Source organism: Mandrillus leucophaeus, unplaced genomic scaffold, assembly GCF_000951045.1.
Source record: "Mandrillus leucophaeus isolate KB7577 unplaced genomic scaffold, Mleu.le_1.0 Scaffold609, whole genome shotgun sequence".
NCBI lineage: Eukaryota > Metazoa > Chordata > Mammalia > Primates > Cercopithecidae > Mandrillus > Mandrillus leucophaeus.
The window spans coordinates 1,205,039-1,224,208 of record NW_012106575.1 but is presented as its reverse complement, the minus strand read 5'-3'; the positions used below and the strand labels follow the sequence as shown (position 1 = coordinate 1,224,208).

Genomic DNA, 19,170 nt, shown 5'->3' with positions numbered 1-19,170 from the left:
TATATAAGTATACATTATGTATTTTATTAAATGTATATATGAGTTTAATATATTTTATGAAAGTTTTAATATTACAGAAATTAATATTTGTGTACATATTTTAATTTATAATATATAATACTTTCAATTTATATATTTATCACTAAAATTGATTTTTTAGAACGTTAGTTCTTGTTATTACCCTTGCCTTTGGGGTGCTGATAACCTCATGAAAAAGTCAGATATTGTATAAAATGCCCTGGAAATATGAGTACAAGTGAAATCTTTTCCACCGTAGCCCATGATCCTTATGCACACAGGATCAATGACTTGGTGCCACAAGGAATAGTCAAATCTGGATGGGGAGGTAGAGGAGGAAGTGACAACAGGTTTGGTAAACAGATAATTGGGTGAACAGCAGGAAGGTGATTCGGGAGAAGACAGTGAGCCAAGTCTCTGGAATATAAAAGAGGTATGAATAAAAAGGTTGACATGGAACATAGGGTCTGGGCGGAACATACTAGAATATGAGTCTAGGAAGGAAGGTGGAATAGGGGCAGAAGAAATTTCAGTAAATCCAATGAGTCTCATGCTTTTGTGAATTCAAAATTATTTTTGGAAAATCATGCTGCCAAAGGGAGATCAATTTATTTTTATTTATTTTACCCGACATAAACTATTCTGATGCACTTGACCAGTCAATCTCAGGGTTTAGGTCACTGTCAGATTCACCTGAATAAATGCGGCCTGAATATTTCTTATTCAAAATGCTCGAGACCAGAAGTGTTTCGGATTTCAGATTTTTTTTCAGATTTTGGAATATTGACACATACATAATGAGATAGCTTGGGGATGGGACCCAAGTTTAGACCCGTCATTGCTTTATGCTTTATATGCATGTCATACCCATAGCCTGAAGGTACGTGTATACATGTTTAATAATTTATGCATGAAACAGTTTGAGTGTATTTTGACTGCAGTCTATCAGATGGAGGTCAGATATTGAATTTTCCATTTGTGGCATGATCTCGCATCTCGGCACTCAGTTTTGGATTTGGGGGCATTTGGATTTTGGATTTGTTGTTGTTGTTGTTCTTGTTGAGACGGAGTCTCGCTCTGTCGCCCAGGCCGGAGTGCAGTGGTGCGATCTCGCCTCACTGCAAGCTCCACCTCCCGGGTTCACGCCCTTCTCCTGCCTCAGCCTCCCCAGTAGCTGGGACTACAGGCGTCTGTCACCGCACCTGGCTAATTTTTTTGTATTTTTAGTAGAGATGGGGTTTCACCGTGTTAGCCAGGATGGTCTCGATCTCCTGACCTCGTGGTCCGCCCATCTCGGCCTTCCCAAGTGCTGGGATTATAGGCCTGAGCCACAGCGCCCGGCTGGATTTTAGATTTTTAGATTAGGAGTGGTCAACCTTTAACAACAATATTAAAAACTTACTAAACCTCTAATTAATGTAGCAGAAGATTTCTATTTGGTTTAAGTTATTTTTGAGAAATAAAAGTTGTATTTTTTGTGTACCTGATATTTTGAAACAGGTAAACATTGCGAAATGCCTCAACCGAGCTCATTCACAGAAGCATTTATATTCTATTTGATTGTCTGAATCTCACAAATCTGGAAGTCATAAAATAAGCCAAATATGTACATATATTAGAACGTGCATTTAACTTTAAGAGGTTGAAACTCTAAAGTACCCCCCAGATAACTGGTTGTGAATTGGGAGCCAGATTATATGAAGTGGCAGCAGAACGTACACTGGACCATGCGTACAGGGTCTAGAAGAATCTTATAACATATCTGCATCTCTTCAAGAACACAATGAGTTGGAGTTATTTAGCAGGAGGGTAAGACAGTCCACGGTCTCCAAATCTTGGAGGTCCTTTCTGCACTGGATTACAATACTGAAACTCATCATCTGTATTTAGAAAAGTGGACACAGTGAATCACATTTTTCAGGGATTTTACCCGAAAATGGTTAAAATGACTCTGTCTCTGTGCTTAAACAGATTAATTAGCCTTCATAATTTTCAACAGCCAACATTTAGTTTTTCACGTCATTCCCAGGATGACATGTGTGACTGAAGGATGTAAGACATCCTTAGGGGTAGACTAAACTTCTGCCACTCTCTCCCAACAAAATATCTATGTCCTATGAATGTTGTAGTCCTGCCATGGCAAAAGAGAAAGTAATCAAGACTTAAATGGGATTATTCTTAATTGTCTTCTTGCACATAAAAACAAAATCACAGGTTCTGAAAGGAAACTTGGCATTTGGGAAAGAGGGTGGAAAAACTAGAGAAATGTAATTATCCTACACTATATTAAAGTACATTTTTCCTATGCTCATGTAAAAATTAAAATGAGTGTTTTAAAGAATAAGTTACTGGTAAATCACAGGGCAAAAAAAATACATGTTCATTTTTTCCTCTTTATTTCAATTTTCTGAAAAATTTTAAGTTGTTATTTCTCAGGTGAGTTTTTAAATTCATCCTTAGAGATTGGAAGCTCAAGGGCCATGTATTAAGACTTATACATTTATTATAATAAAATACGTTTCTGGCATATTAACTTTTACTTCCCTGTTGTCAGACTTAGAAATATTTCAATGGAAACAAAACTAAGAAAATGTCTATCTGTATGTTCTTTGATGAATGAAGGTGTGTACACATGGATTGAACAACTTTTTTTACATTAATTTATATAATGTTTAGCCCTTCAGTGCCAAATATTATACATTTGTATTGTCTTATTAAGAGCACTCATTCCAGAGTATGAAAAATTGAGAGGAAAAAACAAAAGAGACTTCTCTTAGCTATTGTAATTCCATGCTGGTTTGGTTGGTCCAGGTGTTTGGGTGATGGCCACCATTTTGGTCTTGTCAATTGCTTAAGGCTGTAGACAATAAAGTTTGCATTTTTGAAATAAAGAGCTGGTTCCTTAATCTTGTGGAAAGAGCCACTGTTCATTTTCTACCAGGAAGCAAAACGCCAAGGTCACAGGGACAGAAAATATTGCTTACCAAGAAACTGTGGTTGACGAAATGGCTAGAGTTCAAGTGAATCCTGAAAGTATCCGTTTCCAAGGAGAGCTGTGGCCCCATCCAGTCACCGACAAAGCTCAGCCATCGTCCCACTCAGAGCAGCAGCCATTTCTTGGAAACCGGCAGTTCATTTCTGGATACTCAATAGGATGCATAAGAATGATATATATTTTTTTTTTCAAATCATGTGCGCTACCTCTGTTGACCTTCAGCTGTGCTGCGCCTTCTTTAATTGGCATAAATCTTGGACTGCCCATCGGATGTCTTTGTGGAATATCTGATTCCTAGGAGGAAATGAAATATTCAATTAAAATGTTTTGTTGAGTCCTTGTCATGTTAGGATCTTTCCAAGAGTGGTTTAGTAGGTGTTGAGATAGACTGTCTATCAGCTTCCCTTCTCAGGAGAACTTGTCCTGTTAGAAATTGCATCTTTTGTGGCCAGTAGTGGTCTATTTAATTGACTGAAATAGTAATGACCTGGAGGAATTAAGACAGTTTTTAGAAATATCTTATATTGAGAAGGAAGAACCATAACTATGATAAAATTATACAACGTACACAATAATAATAAATACACATAATTTAAAGATTATAATTACGGGCCTGGCGCGGTGGCTCATGCCTGTAATCCCAGCACTTTGGGAGGCCAAGGCGGGCGGATCACGAAGTCAGGAGATCGAGACCATCCTGGCTAATATGATGAAACCCCATCTCTACTAAAAATACAAAAAAATTAGCCAAGTGCGGTGGCAGATGCCTGTAGTCCCAGCTACTCGGGAGGCTGAGGCAGGAGAATGGCGTGAACCTGGGAAGTGGAGCTTTCTGTGAACTGAGATCGCGCCACTGCACTCCAGCCTGGGTGACACAGTGAGACTCTGTCTCAAAAAAGAAAAAAGTTACAATTATGACAGGTATTTTGACCCCTACCTGTGTGCCAGCACTCTGTACAGTTTATCTCACTTAATACTAACACCCATATGATGATACCATAGCTATTAACCCCATTTTCTGAAATACAGAAACTAAAGAACAGGTAAGTTGCTGCGGAAAGCCATGTTACTATTAAGTGGTAGAGGCAGGATTTTAAACAGGGTACACCGGTTTCTTTCTTACGTATTTTTGATCCACACCTAGAGGTGAAATTCAAATGTAGCTTACTGAATTTTCTCTCAAATATTATGGTGAATTATTTTATTATCTTACTGTTTCAGATACGCATTATGCCACCTTTCCTCAAGAAGTTGATATACTATTAAGAACTAGGCTATGTGTTTAATTTTTTGTTAATTTAAATCCTTTCTAGAGGCTGGGCGTAGCACTTTGGGAGGCCGAGGTGGGTGGATCACTTGAGGACAGGAGTTTGAGACCAGCCTGGTCAACATGGTGAAACCCCGTCTCTGCTAAAAATACAGAAATTAGCCAGGCATAAAGCAGGTACACGTAATCCAGGTACTTGGGAGGCTGAGGCAGGAGAATTGCATGAACCTGGGAAGCAGAGTTTGCAGGGAGCTGTGATCACGCCACTGCACTCCAGCTTCAGTGACAGAGTGAGACTCCATTGCTAAATAAATAAATAAGTAATAAATACTTTATAGAAACAGTGTGGGAAGTAGGTACCTTTGGGGTATATCACATATAGGAAACACTGGGCAAATACTTGTGACCCTCTAGAAAGGAATTAAAAAGCTTCTGAAAGATACAAGTTCCAGTTCTGGTTTTTCAGTTGGCCTTCAACCAGGATACTTTCTCTGGGCCTCTCTAACTAGTGCCTGTCATGCTCTAGCCCCATCCTGGGATTAAGGCTAAGACCCAAAACAAGCAACATGAACCACACAACAGCACCAGAAACCCCAGGTAGGCTCTGCATCTGAAAATAATGACCGTGGCAGCCATGCTATTCACATGGAAGTCCTGGTTTCTCTTTAGAAGGAACCCAATTGCCAAGTAAGTTCCTAGCTGACTTGATGGGTGTAAACTCACCTTTCTGCATCCCACTTTCTCGATCTTCAGTTCAGTTGCTTAAATGGAGTGCACTAAACCTCAATTTGATAATTGCATCCTCGAAACCTTTAATGAAGGTGCCTATCAAAGTGTAAATAATTACCCCGTAATCTTGTATTTGCTAACTGCATCCTGGCTGTTTACGCTTCACCGCGGTTCACATCAGAGGTTCAGGGCTCCCCCAACTCTCACATTCTTGTCGACGTCGGAGGAATTTCGAGGACCCAGAGGACAACATCATAAAACAGTTCTCCAACCAAGGCATTCACCTTCACTCCCTCCCAACACTGACCTGTCATTTTCTGTTGCTATTTATAAACGCAAGGGAGTGCTGCTGTTTTGTTTTGGTGCTGGTGATACAGAGGCTTATCCTCATCAGAAGTTTTGCCCTGAGGCTGGGCACAGTGGGTCACACCTGTAATCCCAGCACTTTGGGAGGCCGAGGCGGGCATATTGCTTGAGCCCAGGAGTTTAGGACCAGACCAGTCAACAGAGGGAAACTCCGCCTTTATTAAAAATACAAAAATTAGCTGGGTGTGGTGGTGGGTGCCTGTCATCCCAGGTACTCAGGAGGCTGAGATGGGAGAATCACTTGAACCTGGAAGGTGAAGGTTGCAGTGAGCCGAGATGGCACCACTGCAGTTCAGCCTGGGTGATAGAGCAGGACTCTGTCTCAAAAATAAGTAAATAAATAAATAAAGTGGTTCTGCCCCGAGACTTTCAGGCCTGACCTTGTTGCTCTGGAAGTTGCTCCCTCCTAACTAACCTGTTTCCTTCTTTGGAGATTACCCACTTTAGCTTACCTGAGGCACACACCACTGACCCCCGTTAGGGCTTCTTCCAGCCCCTTCTCTCTTTCTTTTCTATTCTTTTGATTGCATTAATTATTCACAGGAACCCGTCAATGAAAGTGCCAGGGATCATCCAGGAGGCTAACCACCAAATTAGAACAAGAAAATACTTAAAAGGGTTTGCATGCTGTCCGAGGGTGCAACTATGGAGAGGGCATGTTTTAGGTGCTGGGGTCTAAGAGAAACGAAAAGAGAAACCAAGCCAGGTGACTGACAGAAGGCAGGCGACAACCCAGGCTTCCCGGGCTAGCATTTTCTCTTCGGTGCTGTGTTTTTCAGCACACCAACTTGCTGAGAGTTTGCAGCTGACATCTCGAGAAGTATTCTTCTTAAAACTGAGAGAAAATTATTCACCTCATGTAAAAACAAGTGCGATTTACATCTAATATGGGTAATTACTTTTACAGTTAATTAAAAGCGCTCTCATTAAACTCCAGCTGTGATGCCAATGCATAGCTCTTATTTGCAAACAGACCCTTGGTTTCAGCTCACCTGGTGACAGGAGACTCCTACCTGAAACGGGGATGCCTTTCTCCGTACTGTGTTTAATTGTGCTGAGCCAGCAACCCTCCAGTTACCCGGCCTTTTCCCCTACGCCAGCTCTGCTTTTCTGCATGGCTGGATTTTTGAGATATGGAAGCCTCTTGTCCTCTCATAACCACACTCAAAAAAAAAAAAAAAAAGTAAGATGAAGGAAATAAAATAACTCATGGAGGTAGGGGTGCCAAAGAAAGGTAGGGGACTCAAAGAAGTCAAGATGAAAAGCCTGCTATCTTTATTTGAATAATAGTTTGGTTGGAGATTGTTGTTTTGTAGTTATTTTGGCCTTACAGCTTTTTCCTGCCTAAGAAGATACTTACTGTCAAAGAAAATATCCCCTAGGCCCCCTGAAATTCCTCCAAATGTTTATAAAATCAGCAGCTCTGCCCTGCAACTTACCCAATGAAGGTAAACTTTACCCCCTTGATTGAATTGATTTGTGTTGAGATTTTACTTAGTTTACATGCGTTGTTTGCTGTTTGTATGATTTCAGGTGAAACATCTCTTACAACCTGAGTCATCTTCACATTTAGCTTGAAGCCATAGACTTTTCGGAATATTCCTTGCCTTGAAACAGATCTCTGCCACACTGAACCTTCTTAAACACATATTAATAAAATGTTTCCTTACATGATCACATCCCTAGTACGTAATTAGGGCTTAGTAATGAAAACATACGGTCATTTGAGACTTAAATTTTGAAGGCACAGAAAGATTGAGAAATGTAACAAAGTTTACGGACCTGATGAATTAGATCCTCTGGTATAGGGCTGGATGCGTTTGGTATTTTTTTGCAAAGTTATTTGCTCCCATCTGCTGGCCATATGTGATATTGCAGGTGCTGAGCAAATTTGTGAATGGAAAAGGAAGTGAATAAAATCTATCACTGCAAACATTTTATACACTTCTTCATGTATTCACGTGAACTGATTTGAATCTTGTTTTTTTTGTGTGTGGCTGGAGGGGGGTAAGTGAACACAGACCCTGAAGAATTCTGCTGAAAGGCAAGCATGATTTCAAATTTTTACTAACATCGGAGTTACTCAAGTTTTGAAAGCCAGAACACACTCGTTTTCTATAATAAGGCAATTAACTTTAGAACATTAGTTTAAATATTCAAATTCAAGCACAGTATATTGTATAAGGGAAAGTATAAAATACATAGCTGGTAGACCAGATGGATTTCAATCTCCCTTATGCCATTAACCATCGGAATATGAGGCCAATTCCCTACAGTCTGAAACTCAATTTTTTCACCTGTAAAATGGAAACATTGGGCCACAGGGTCCCTAAGGGTTAAGCTTATTCTAAAAATCTGAGTCTTTGTGAAGGTTAAAAAATAATAATAAGGCTGAGCGCTCTGGCTCATGCCTGTAATCCCAGCACTTTCGGAGGCCAAGGTAGGTGAATCACCTGAGGTCAGGAGTTCGAGACAAGCCTGGCCAACATGGGGAAACGCCATGTGTACTAAAAATACAAAACATAGCCAGATGTGGTAACATGCATCTGTAATCACAGCTACGAGGTAGGCTGAGGCAGAAGAATCCCTTGAACCCAGGAGGCAGAGTTTGCAGTGAGCCAAGATCACGCCACTGCACTCCAATGTGGGTGACAGAGTGAGACTCCATCTCAAAATAATAATATAGGTTGCATAAAATCACCAGTATGTTCTTAGTATCTAAACTCATATTCATTGACTTGTTTTAAATTAGAAGCAGTTGTTATTTTCAGAAGAATAGGGAACGTAAGCATGCCTCTAAACTATCAGAAAGCTTGCCTTTGCAATAGGAGACCATTTGTAATGTTGAGTGAAGGTTTAAAATGCAGTTTGAATTCTTTTTGGAGTCTGATGTCAAAATGTAGCTTGTCTGAGTATTATAAACTGTTCTGCCATAACATTTATTTTCTGTTGAAAAAGGAAGAGCTAAGCCTTCTTCCTCAGCAGTAATCATTTCCTCAGTTGATCACAAGCCAATTTGGGCTTGTCCGATGGAACCTTTGGCTGTGTCTCCCCACACTCCTGCGAAGTGGCTGCAACTCTCCCGTATTTCCTATGAAAAGCTCTCTGGGACTTTGTATTTGAATCCAGGAGAACAGTGCTGTGCCCAGGATATATGATCCTTACTTAGCTTCTCATGACAAGTATAAGCATCCTGGTCTTTTCTTTCCATCGCTCTTCCAGAATGAATGACTACAATTTAGAGGTTTTCATGGGCTGTATTGTGGAAACACCTGGGCCCCGGAGCATAGCATAGCTGCCTATGATTGCCCTGGGATTCCTTTAAAGGAGTTTTCTTGTCCCCTAGAGCTTAGACTAACTGGAGGTGACCTCTGGACCACAGTTATCTTTTCTCAGTGTTAAGTAGCCAAGTATCATGCAAGAGAGATCGGCACAAGGAGCTCCTTGATCCTCCGTATTTATTTTCTGTGACTGCTGTAGCAAATCATCACAATCTTAGGTGGCTTAAAACAACCGAAATATATTCTCTGACAGCTCTAGAGGCTCTAAGTCCAAATTGAAGGTGTGAGCAGGGCGGTTCTCCCAGCAGAGGTTCTGGGGAGAATGCATCCTTGCCTCTTCCAGAGTCTGGTAGCTGGGTGTCCCATGGCTTGTAGCAGCATCTCTCTAATCCCCACCTGTCTTCATGTGGCTTTCTCTTCTCTTCTGTCTCTTAAAAGGATACTTGTTATTGGATTTAGAACCCACCCAGATAATACAGGATTTTCTCATTTCAAGACCCTTAATTATGTCTACAAAGACCCCATTTCCAAACAAGGTCACATTCACAGGCACTAGTGACTAGTCGCCTTGAGCATATCTTTTGGGGGGCTACTGTTGAACCCAATACTGGCTCCTCGCTTCTAAACCCTCTGAGCTCTTGGGAGCCTCACTGGCTGGGGTTTCTCTCCACCTGTTCTCGGGAACCTTTAAAACTGCCGGATACTTCAGAGCCGGGAATGATGCTGGCACGGGATCCAGGATGCTGGCACGGGATCCAGGATGCTGGCATCCCTGCATTGTGGGCATGAATAACCCTGACCTACAAAAGTTATCAAAAACAACCAACACACCAAGTGTAGAAGAAAAGACATCTCTCTCAGGAGAGAGAACTGCTTCTGAAAAGAACGGACACACCAGTGCTTTGATGTCTAAAAGCTCGAAGAACTGAGAGACAGAGAAAACTCTAAAAATAGAAAGGTTTTTTTTTTTTTTTTTTTGAGATGGAGTCTTGCTCTGTGCCCCAGGCTGGAGTGCAGTGGTGCGATCTCAGCTCACTGCAAGCTCCGCCCCCCGGGTTCACGCCATTCTTCTGCCTCAGCCTCCCGAGTAGCTGGGACTACAGGCGCCCGCCACCTCGCCTGGCTAATTTTCTTGTATTTTTAGTAGAGACGGGGTTTCACCGTGTTAACCAGGATGGTCTCGATCTCCTGACCTCGTGATCCGCCCGTCTCGGCCTCCCAAAGTGCTGGGATTACAGGCTTGAGCCACCGCGCCCGGCCATAGAAATGTTTTTAAGTTCTCAATGCTTCACTCAGAACCAGATTTCACAAAGCCTGTTGGAAGATGTCATCAAGGAGAGCTGACATTTACTGAGAACTTGCCATACGCTAAGACCCTGGCATGTATTGGGTACGCCTAGCCACGGACGAGGCAACCGTGATTGTTATTATCCTTCTCTTACAGATGGGGAAACTGAGGCTAAGCAAAGCCGGCCTCCTTGTGCAGGGTTCCAGAACTGGTGTGGTTGAGTCCAGTAGGAGAGACCCTAGCAGTGTGATTCTGCTATCTGTGCAGAATCCCATCTGTCACCAGCAACAGAGCCTCCGCTGTTCAGGGTTTCCCGGCTACAAAAAGTAGAAGGGCTGGCTTCTGTCGGGAAATTGATTGCTTGGTGATGAGTCCACGGCTCGAAATTCATACTTAACACTTAAGTAGTTGAGCTGTTTTCCAAGCGAAGTGGTCGAGTGGGGCTGAAGTACTTGCTTGACGACTCCGGTTCAGAAAAGGTCAGGTCGGAACCCATCCAGAGACACCAGCTCTAGGCAGAGCGATCCGAACAATAATTTGTTCTCGCCAAAGTGACATTTTTCCAATTTGAGTCCAGCATTGTTCAGAAGCAAATGCGGTCCCCTGGGGTGTCTCCCGCATAGATCTGCAGCAGATGACGAACCAACAATATCATCTAAATAAAAAATCCAGCATGGGCTTAGTAAATTAATCCTGACAAGAATAAATTGAATAATCTTAGGGAAATGGCAAGAGCTCTGATTCTGCCAGATGGCTCTTTTCTGTCGCTTGCGTGGGTCCTCGGTGGCAGATTAAGAACAAAAATCTGTCTTTGGTTTATTGATTTCGTTAGTGCGTTGATTAACACCTGCCACTTCTGTGTGGGGAAATCATAATCGGATATGGACTCTTCTTGGCAAACCTAACATATTTTCGTTCGAGGAGAGAAAGGAAATGCTTATTTCACCTGGTCAGAACGGGCACAAGCAGACAGAGAGCTACTTTTTCTCAGCTCATCTCTCAGTGATATTTTCTAGGTTTAAAAGTAAGCTGTGGTTTTCATCACTCCCATTTCGAGTTAATCTCCCATTTCTGTTTAGGTTTCTTAGCAGACAATTTCAAGGAGAGGTTTTAGTAAGAGTGAGGGGTATTTTTCCTGACTCAGTGTCCGAAGTCAATCAGAGACTTCAGCCATTAATTTAGGAGACAGGGTGAGAAAAGGAAGATACCACGTGTACACATGATCCGTTGTCCTAGGAATGGGCCTTACAGGTCGTCTGGGAACCTTGTCTTAGTCAGCCTGCGCTGTCCTAACAAGCTACCATTGACTGGGTAGCTTCTGAACAGAACGTTTACTTTGTCATCGTTCTTGTGGCTGGATATTCAAGATCGAGGTGCCAGGACTGTCAGGTTCTGATGAGGGTGCTCTTCCTGGTTTGTAGACAGTCATTCTCAGTGGGTCCTCATGTGGACATTCCTGGGCTTGTGCTACCAGAGAGAGAGAGAGAGAAAGAATAGCTGGTGTCTCTTCTTGAAAGGATACTAATTCTCTCTTTTTAATTTTTTTTTTTTTTTTGGAGATGGAGTCTCGCTGTGTTGCCTAGGCTCAAGTGCAGTGACAAGATCTTGGGGTTCGGTGCAACCTCCGCCTCCCGGGTTCAAATGATTATCCTGCCTGAGCCTCCCAAGTAGCTGGGATTATAGGTGCCCATCACCACACCTGGCTAATTTTTGTATTATATTGAAATACAATGGGATTTCACCTTGTTGGCCATGTTGGTCTCGAGCTCCTGACGTCAAGTGATGTACCTGCCTCGGCCTCCTAAAGTGATGGGATTATAGGCGTGAGCCACCAAACCCACCCAAGGACACTAATTCTTAGGACCTCATTTAACCTTAATCACTTCCTTAGAGGCCCCATCTCCAAATACAGCCACATTAAGGATTACAGCTATGATATATGAATTTTAAGGGGACACACACATTCAGTCCATCATACTACTTGTTAAAATGTTGATTCTGATTCTATGTATCTGGGGTGAGGTGTGAAGTGTTACATTCTTTTTTAAAGATGGGGTCTTGCTGTGTCACTAGGCTGGAGTGCAGTGGTACAGCTCACTGCACCCTTGACTGCCTAGGGATAAGTGATCCCCTTCTCTTTGTTTGGAGACAGAGTCTTGTTCTTTGTCACCCAGGCTGGAGTGCAATGGTGCAATCTCGGCTTACTGCAACTTCAGCCTACCAGGTTCAAGTGATTCTCATGCACACCTATAGTTGAAATTACAGGTGTGTGCCACCACACCCAGCTAATTTTTGTATTTTTAGTAGAGACAGGGGTTTCACCATGTTGGCCAGGCTGGTCTTGAACTCTTGACCTCAAGCGATCCACCCGCCTTGGCTTCCCAAAGTGCTGGGATTACAGGCATGAGCCACTGCGCCCGCCCACAAGTGATCCTTCCATTTTAGCTTCCCAAGTAGCTGGGACCACAGGCGCATACCACCCCACCTAGCTAATTTTTTTCTTTGTTTGTTTATTTATTTATTTATTTATTGATTGATTTATTTTGTAGAGACACTGTCTCCCTAAGTTTTCCAGTCTGGTCTTCAACTCCTGGACTCAAGCAATCCTCTAGACTCGGCCTCCCAAAGTGCTGGGATTACAGGCATGATGCATTTTAACCAGCTCTCAAGGTCACCATAGTTGCTGGGGTGCAGACTGCACATTAAGTAGGAAGTTCCTCATACTCCCCATATGCACAGGTGAGGGAAACTTGCTGAAGGACTGCATGGCTATTAAATAGCGGCACCCTGCTTTAAGAGTCTAATGCCGTGAGTCTAATGTCAAGTGTCTAATGCCAGAACTAGGATTATCCACAGCCCTGTCCTCCCACCCTTCAGTCTTCAGTCCACTGCCACATCCCCTGGAGGGCTTGGTAGCATGCATCGATGGGCCCTCACCCATTGAATTTTGGATTCAGTAAGTGAGGATTCTTCTATGCAAACCTCTTATTTTTCGCTTCGGGAGAGAGCAGAAATGCATCTTTCACCTGGTCAGAACACGCAGAAGCAGACAGCTGCTTTTTCTCACCTCATTTCTCAATGGCATTTTCTATAGAAAATAGATCCTGAGAATGTGGCTTTTTTTTCTTTTTTTTTTTAACTTGCAAAAGTTACATATTTTTATCGTGTACAACGTGATGTTTGGAATGTGCGTATGTTGTGGAATGTCTAAGTAGAGCTAATATTATATACGTTATCTCACGTTGTCATTTTTTTGTGGTTAGAACACATAACATCTACTTTATCAGTTTTCAAGATTAGAACACGTTATTGTTAACTGTAGTCACCATGTTGTATAATATTTGAATTTACTCCTCCTAACTGAAATTTTATGTCTTTAGGCCCATGTCTCCCCAAGAAACCCCCTGGTAGACAGAGTAGTTCCTGCCAGCCCCTGGTAACCACCATTGTACTTTTTCATATATTTTTTATATTTGTTTCATGCAGCATTGGTCTTTCTGTAACTAGTTTATTCAACTTAGCATAATGTTCTCCAAGTTCACCCGTGTTGTTGCAATGACAGGCTTTCCTTCTTTATTAAGGCTGAAATGGTATTCCATTGGGTATATATACCACATTTGCTTTATCTGGTTCTTCCTTGATGGACACTGAGTTTTTTGCTTTTTGGTTTATTTCAATAGGTTTCTGGGGAACAGGTGGTGTTTGGTTACATGAATGAATTCTTCACTGGTGGTTTCTGAGATTTTGATGCACCCATCATCCAAGCAGTGTACACGGTACACGATATGTAGCCTTTTACCCCTCACCACTCCCCAGCCTTTCCCCTGAGTCCCCAAAGCCCACTGTATCATTCTTATGCCTTTCCTTCCTCATCGCTTAGCTCCCACTTATGAATGAGAACATGCAATGTTCCATTTTCCATTCCTGTCTTATTTCACTTAGAATAATGGTCTCCAGTTCTATCCAGGTGGCTGTGAATGCCATTATTTCATTCATTTTTATGGCTGAGTAGTATTCCATTATATATATATATTGGGGAAGTATTTTATTACATATATAATATATAATATTCCATTATATATGTGTGTGTGTGTGTGTGTATGTATGTATATTGGGAAAGTATTCTGTTATATATGTATAGTATATTATATATTGTATTCATATATTATATATATATATGCACACACATATATAGCGTTCAATATACCACACTTTATTCACTTGTTGATTGATTGATGGGCATTTGGGCTGGTTCCATATTTTTGCAGTCGTGAATTGTGCTGCTGTAAACATGTGGAATATTCAGTTTGATTCCCTTTCTTGGCTCTTGTGAATAATGCTGCAATGAAGAAGGAAGTGCAGAGATCTCTTTGACGTATGGATTTCATTTCCTTTGAGTGAATATTCAGTAGTGGGATTGCTGGATCATACAGTACATCTATTTTTAATTTTTTGAGAAGCCTCCACACCGTTTTCCATAATAACTGTAAGAATATGCATTTTTAACAGCAGCTCATGCTGCTGGTCGGAGAGTCTCACTTTGAGAAGCACATCTAAGCAAGGAAAAAGAGTGAAACCTGTGGCCTAAATTACGTTAGCTGACCAAACCACCTTGAGGAAAATAAAATTACCCGGAGGGAAGGGAAAGCACCTGATTAGGGACCGCTTCTGGTTACAGATTTAAGCTTCCTGATTGTGTGATTCAGGGTCAGTTACCTAATGGCTAGTCAGAATTATCACACCACAAGGTAACTAAGGAATACCCATTTTGTTTGATTGTTGGTAATTTAGAGGCAGTAAGAAAAACACCATGCACAGTACCTGGCACGAAATAGGGAGGTATTCAATCGTTGCTCACTGGTTCAGTCCCACTTGACTGATAGGAAACAGTCTTTTCTACATAAAACAAGACATTTGGTATACAGATCTTCACCTTATTATATTGTCTCTCTTTGTTGCACTCTGTATTCAAAGGGACCTAGAATTTGTTGGGTTTACTAATAAATCACCAGCTTCTCATATTAACCTTTCCTCATGATGCATCCACAGAGAGAACCCCACTACTTCTTGGTGAGAAAATCAGCATTTCTATCGACTTAACCAAAATGGAGTCCCTAATGTTTTTTGTTTGTTTAATTGGTTGGTTTGTTGGTTATTTTTTGGAAATGGAGTCTCACTTTGTCGCCCAGGCTGAAGTACAATGGCACGATCCCAGCTCGCTGCAACCTCCGCCTGCCAGGTTCAAGCAATTCTCCTGCCTCAGCCTCCCAAGTAGCTGGGATTACAGGCGTGCACCACCACACCCAGCTAATTTTGTATTTTTAGTAGAGACGGAGTTTCACCATGTTAGCCAGGCTGATCTCGAGCTCCCGACCTCAGGTGATCCACCTGCCTCGGTCTCCCAAAGTGCTGGGATTACAGACATGAGCCACCATGCCCAGCCTAGAGCCCCTAATGTTTGTAACCCCCTACACCACCCTGCACATCCATACCCTCCCTGACTCCATGGAGAGCATGGCCAGGCTACAGACCTTGCAATGGCCCCTAGCCACCATCTTTCTCTCTCACACTACATCCTCTCTTTAAAGACGTCCCTTTGATTCTGTCTGGCCTCTGACTACTTCTCTCCCCTTCACCTGCGACACCCTCATCTAGCCACCATCATCTCACACCTGTGACTCCTGTGGTAGCCCCCAAACTGGTCTCTCCACTTAAATTTGTAACCCCTGAATGTCATGACTGGCCTCTCTCCAGAATGCCTGAGTGAAACCCACAAGTGCCGCTGAGGATGTGGACAGATTGGAACCCTTGCACACTGTTAGTGGAGATGTAAAATGGTGCACCTGCTATGGAAAAGAGTAGGGTGGTTCCTCAAAAAATGAAACATTGAATTACCATGGGGTTTGGCAATCTCACTTCTGGGCATACGCGCAAAAGAATTGAAAGCAGGGACTTGAATAGATACGTACACACCCATGTTCATAGCAGCATCGTTCACAATAGCCAAAAGGTGGAAACAGCCCAAATGTCTATCCACAGATGGTGCTTATGAATGGATAAACAAAATGTGGTCTCTCCATACAATGCAATGTTATTCATCCTTAATAAGAATGAAATTCTAACACATGCTACCACATGGATGAACCTTGAAGACATTATGCTAAGTGAAATAAGCCGGGCACAGAAGGACAAATGTTGTATGATTCCACTTATACAAGTGTTACAGCCTCAATTGTGTAACTCTAAAATTCATATACTGAAATTGTAACTTCCAATGTGACTGCGTTTGGAGATTAGGCCTTTAAGGAGGTAGTTCAGGTTAAATGATGTCATGAGTCTTAATCCAATAGGATTGGTGGTCTTATAAGAAAAGAAAGATGGCCAGGTGCAGTGGCTCACACCTGTAATCCCAGCACTTTGGGAGGGTGAGGTGGGCAGATCATGAGGTCAAGAGATCGAGAGCATCCTGGCCAATATGGTGAAACCCCATCTCTACTAATAATACAAATTTGGCTGGGTGTTGTGGTGTGTGCCTATAGTCCCAGCTACTCGGGAGGCTGAGACAGAAGAATCACTTGAACCTGGGAGGTGGAGGTTGCAGTGAGTCAAGGTTGCGCCACTGCACTCCAGCCTGGCGACAGAGCTAGACTCCATCTCAGAAAAAAAGAAAGATAGATAGATAGAATCTCATAGATCTGTCTCCCTCTCTCTCTCTGAAAAAGTACAGAGCAGCAGCTATTGAGGCACCGTGAGAAGGAGGCAGCTACAAGCCAGGAAGAGAGGCCTCACCAGGAACCCCGACAGGACCCTGACCTTGAACTTCCACCCCCAGAACTCTAAGAAAATGAATTTCAGTCGTTGAAGTCACCTAGTCTCTAATATTTTTATGGCATTCCTAGCAGACTTATACAATGAGCGGAGTCTAGAGTAGCAAAATCCACAGAGACAGAAAGCAGAAGGTGGTTTTTAGGGGCTCTGGGAGGGGAAAGTGAGGAGTTACTATTTAATGGATACAGGTAGAAAAATGAAAAAATTCTGGAGATGGAGGGTGGTGATGGTTGCATAGCAGTTTGAATGGGTAATGCCTCAGAACTGTGCACCTACAATGGTAAAATTGTTAATGATACGTGTATTTTATCACAATAAGATAGTAAAACTCTGAGGGGTTTCTCATTGTTCTCAGAATAAAAGTAAACATCTTCCTGTGATCTCATTCACCTTTATTTTACTCCCTTTATTTTCCTCTCTTCCTTCCCTCTAGCCACAGTGGCCTCCTCTTACTTGGCTCTGTCCAATGCATTTCCCCCTTGGGGCTTTGAACTTGCTCTCCCTTTGCCTGGGACATTCTTCCCCAGTTGGCTACTTGGCTCATCCCCCTAACTTCCTTCAAGCCTTTGGTCAATTTCCACTTTTTCAGCAAAAATCAACATCTTATTCCCCTCTCCTTGGCATTTCCCATCCCCTTCTCCTTGGTTTATTTTTCTTCATAGTACATATTCTTTCTGGAATACCATTAAGTGATACGCATTGTTTAACGCTTGTCTTGTTTAGAAGAATGTAAACATCACCAGGACGGGCCTGCCATGTGTCTTGCACATTGTTCAGTCCTCCATGCCTACAGCAAGGTCTAGCAGCCAACAGATGCTAAAAAAATATCTTCCATATGAATAAATTAATGTCACAATTGCTTGTGGGACTGTGTCTGTCATTTTGTCTAATTAGTGAGTTCTCTGAGGGTAGGAATTATGTTTGTTTCACCTTTTCATACCAGGACAACAAGAAAAAAATGCAGAAAAAATAGGTGTGCAGTAAATATGAATGTGTGAATGAGTGGAATGGTAGATGGATCGGTGGACAGATGAATGGGTGGGTGGATGAGTGGGTGGGTGGAGGGATGAATGGAGGATACATGAAGGAAGGAAGGATGGATAGATGAGTGGATAGATGATGGATAGATGGATGGTTGGGTGGGTAGATGGATGGGTGGATGGATGAATAGGTGGGTGGATGGATGGATGAGTAGATGGATGGGAGAAGGATGCAGAATAGATGGATGACCAGATAGATGGGGATGGCTGGGTAGATGACTGGATGGATGAATGGATGCAAAGATGAATGAGGGTGGATGGGCAGGTGAGTAGATGATTGGTGGATAGAGGATGGATGAAGGATGAATGGATGGATGGATAGAGGAAGGATGGGTGGGTGGATGAATGGATAGATGGGTGGATGGATAGGGGAAGGATGCAGAATGAATGATGAATGGATGATTAGATGAATAGACATGGCTTGTTGGGTGGATGGATGGATAGAGGATGGATGGATGGATGCTTGTATGGTTGGAAGGATAAAAAATCGATGGTAATAGTTTGTGTTGAAGTGAGAGATATCTGACTATCCTCAATTTTGAATGGGAGAGATATTAAAGGTAGTCTCTGCTGATGTGAACAATTGTATGGGGAGCAGATTATTTTATGAGCCATCAGTTCCTCTTTGCTATGGCCTCTGATCCATAGCCTTTGCCTACACTCCACATCTGCATGTAATAAAACTTACTTATGACATCCATATGTCTCTAATGCAAACACCGCAGCATATACCTCTAAAAAGCAGTATAAAGAGCAATGACTCGAGAAGGAACTGTTAGAAGCATGAGCTCTTTATTATTTTAAAGGGCATTTCAACACCACCACTGAATGTTCTCTGACCATAAGTCTGACTCCTGTTCCTTCTCTCACTTTCCTTTCTTTTCTTCTCTTCTCAGGATATCAAAGCAGACTGCAATACCTGCGTGGAAATAGAAGACAGAAAGGCGAGTCAATATTTTTCATTTTTAGAGTTTCAAACAGAACAAGAACTCTGTAAATGGAACCCAAGTGTTTAAGTCATGCCTCTCTTGATGATGGTTTGTAGGTGATTCATGGTCTATTACATATTTAAAGACGATCAGACTTAAAAATACTTGTCATTTTACTCCTTTACAATCTGTGTTACTTCTGATGGCTTCATAAAGAGTGCGTATTGCAATTTTTATAAAAAATATGGTGCTGATTTCTGTTTCAGTCGTACCCTTCTTTTCAGGAAAATACTTAATCTGTTAACTCTTGTCCCATTGAAGTTGAATATTGATGTTGGTGTTTATTATGTATATCATATGTATGATTATATTATTACATACATTATAGAATATATAATATTGGGCTTCCCAGGGTGCGTCCCTATATAT

The 19,170-nt window shown here is 42.0% G+C and overlaps 1 protein-coding gene across 2 annotated transcripts in view; it reads left to right on the top strand.

Moving 5' to 3' along the window:
• RBFOX1 (RNA binding protein, fox-1 homolog (C. elegans) 1) overlaps positions 1 to 19,170 on the top strand; it is a 1,371,131-nt gene that overhangs the window by 166,333 nt on the left and 1,185,628 nt on the right. For both annotated transcript variants that reach the window (XM_011999923.1, XM_011999916.1), the window contains exon 2: positions 18,709 to 18,756. In XM_011999923.1, the coding sequence (XP_011855313.1) occupies positions 18,709 to 18,756 (48 nt within the window). The remainder of the gene's footprint in view (positions 1 to 18,708; positions 18,757 to 19,170) is intronic.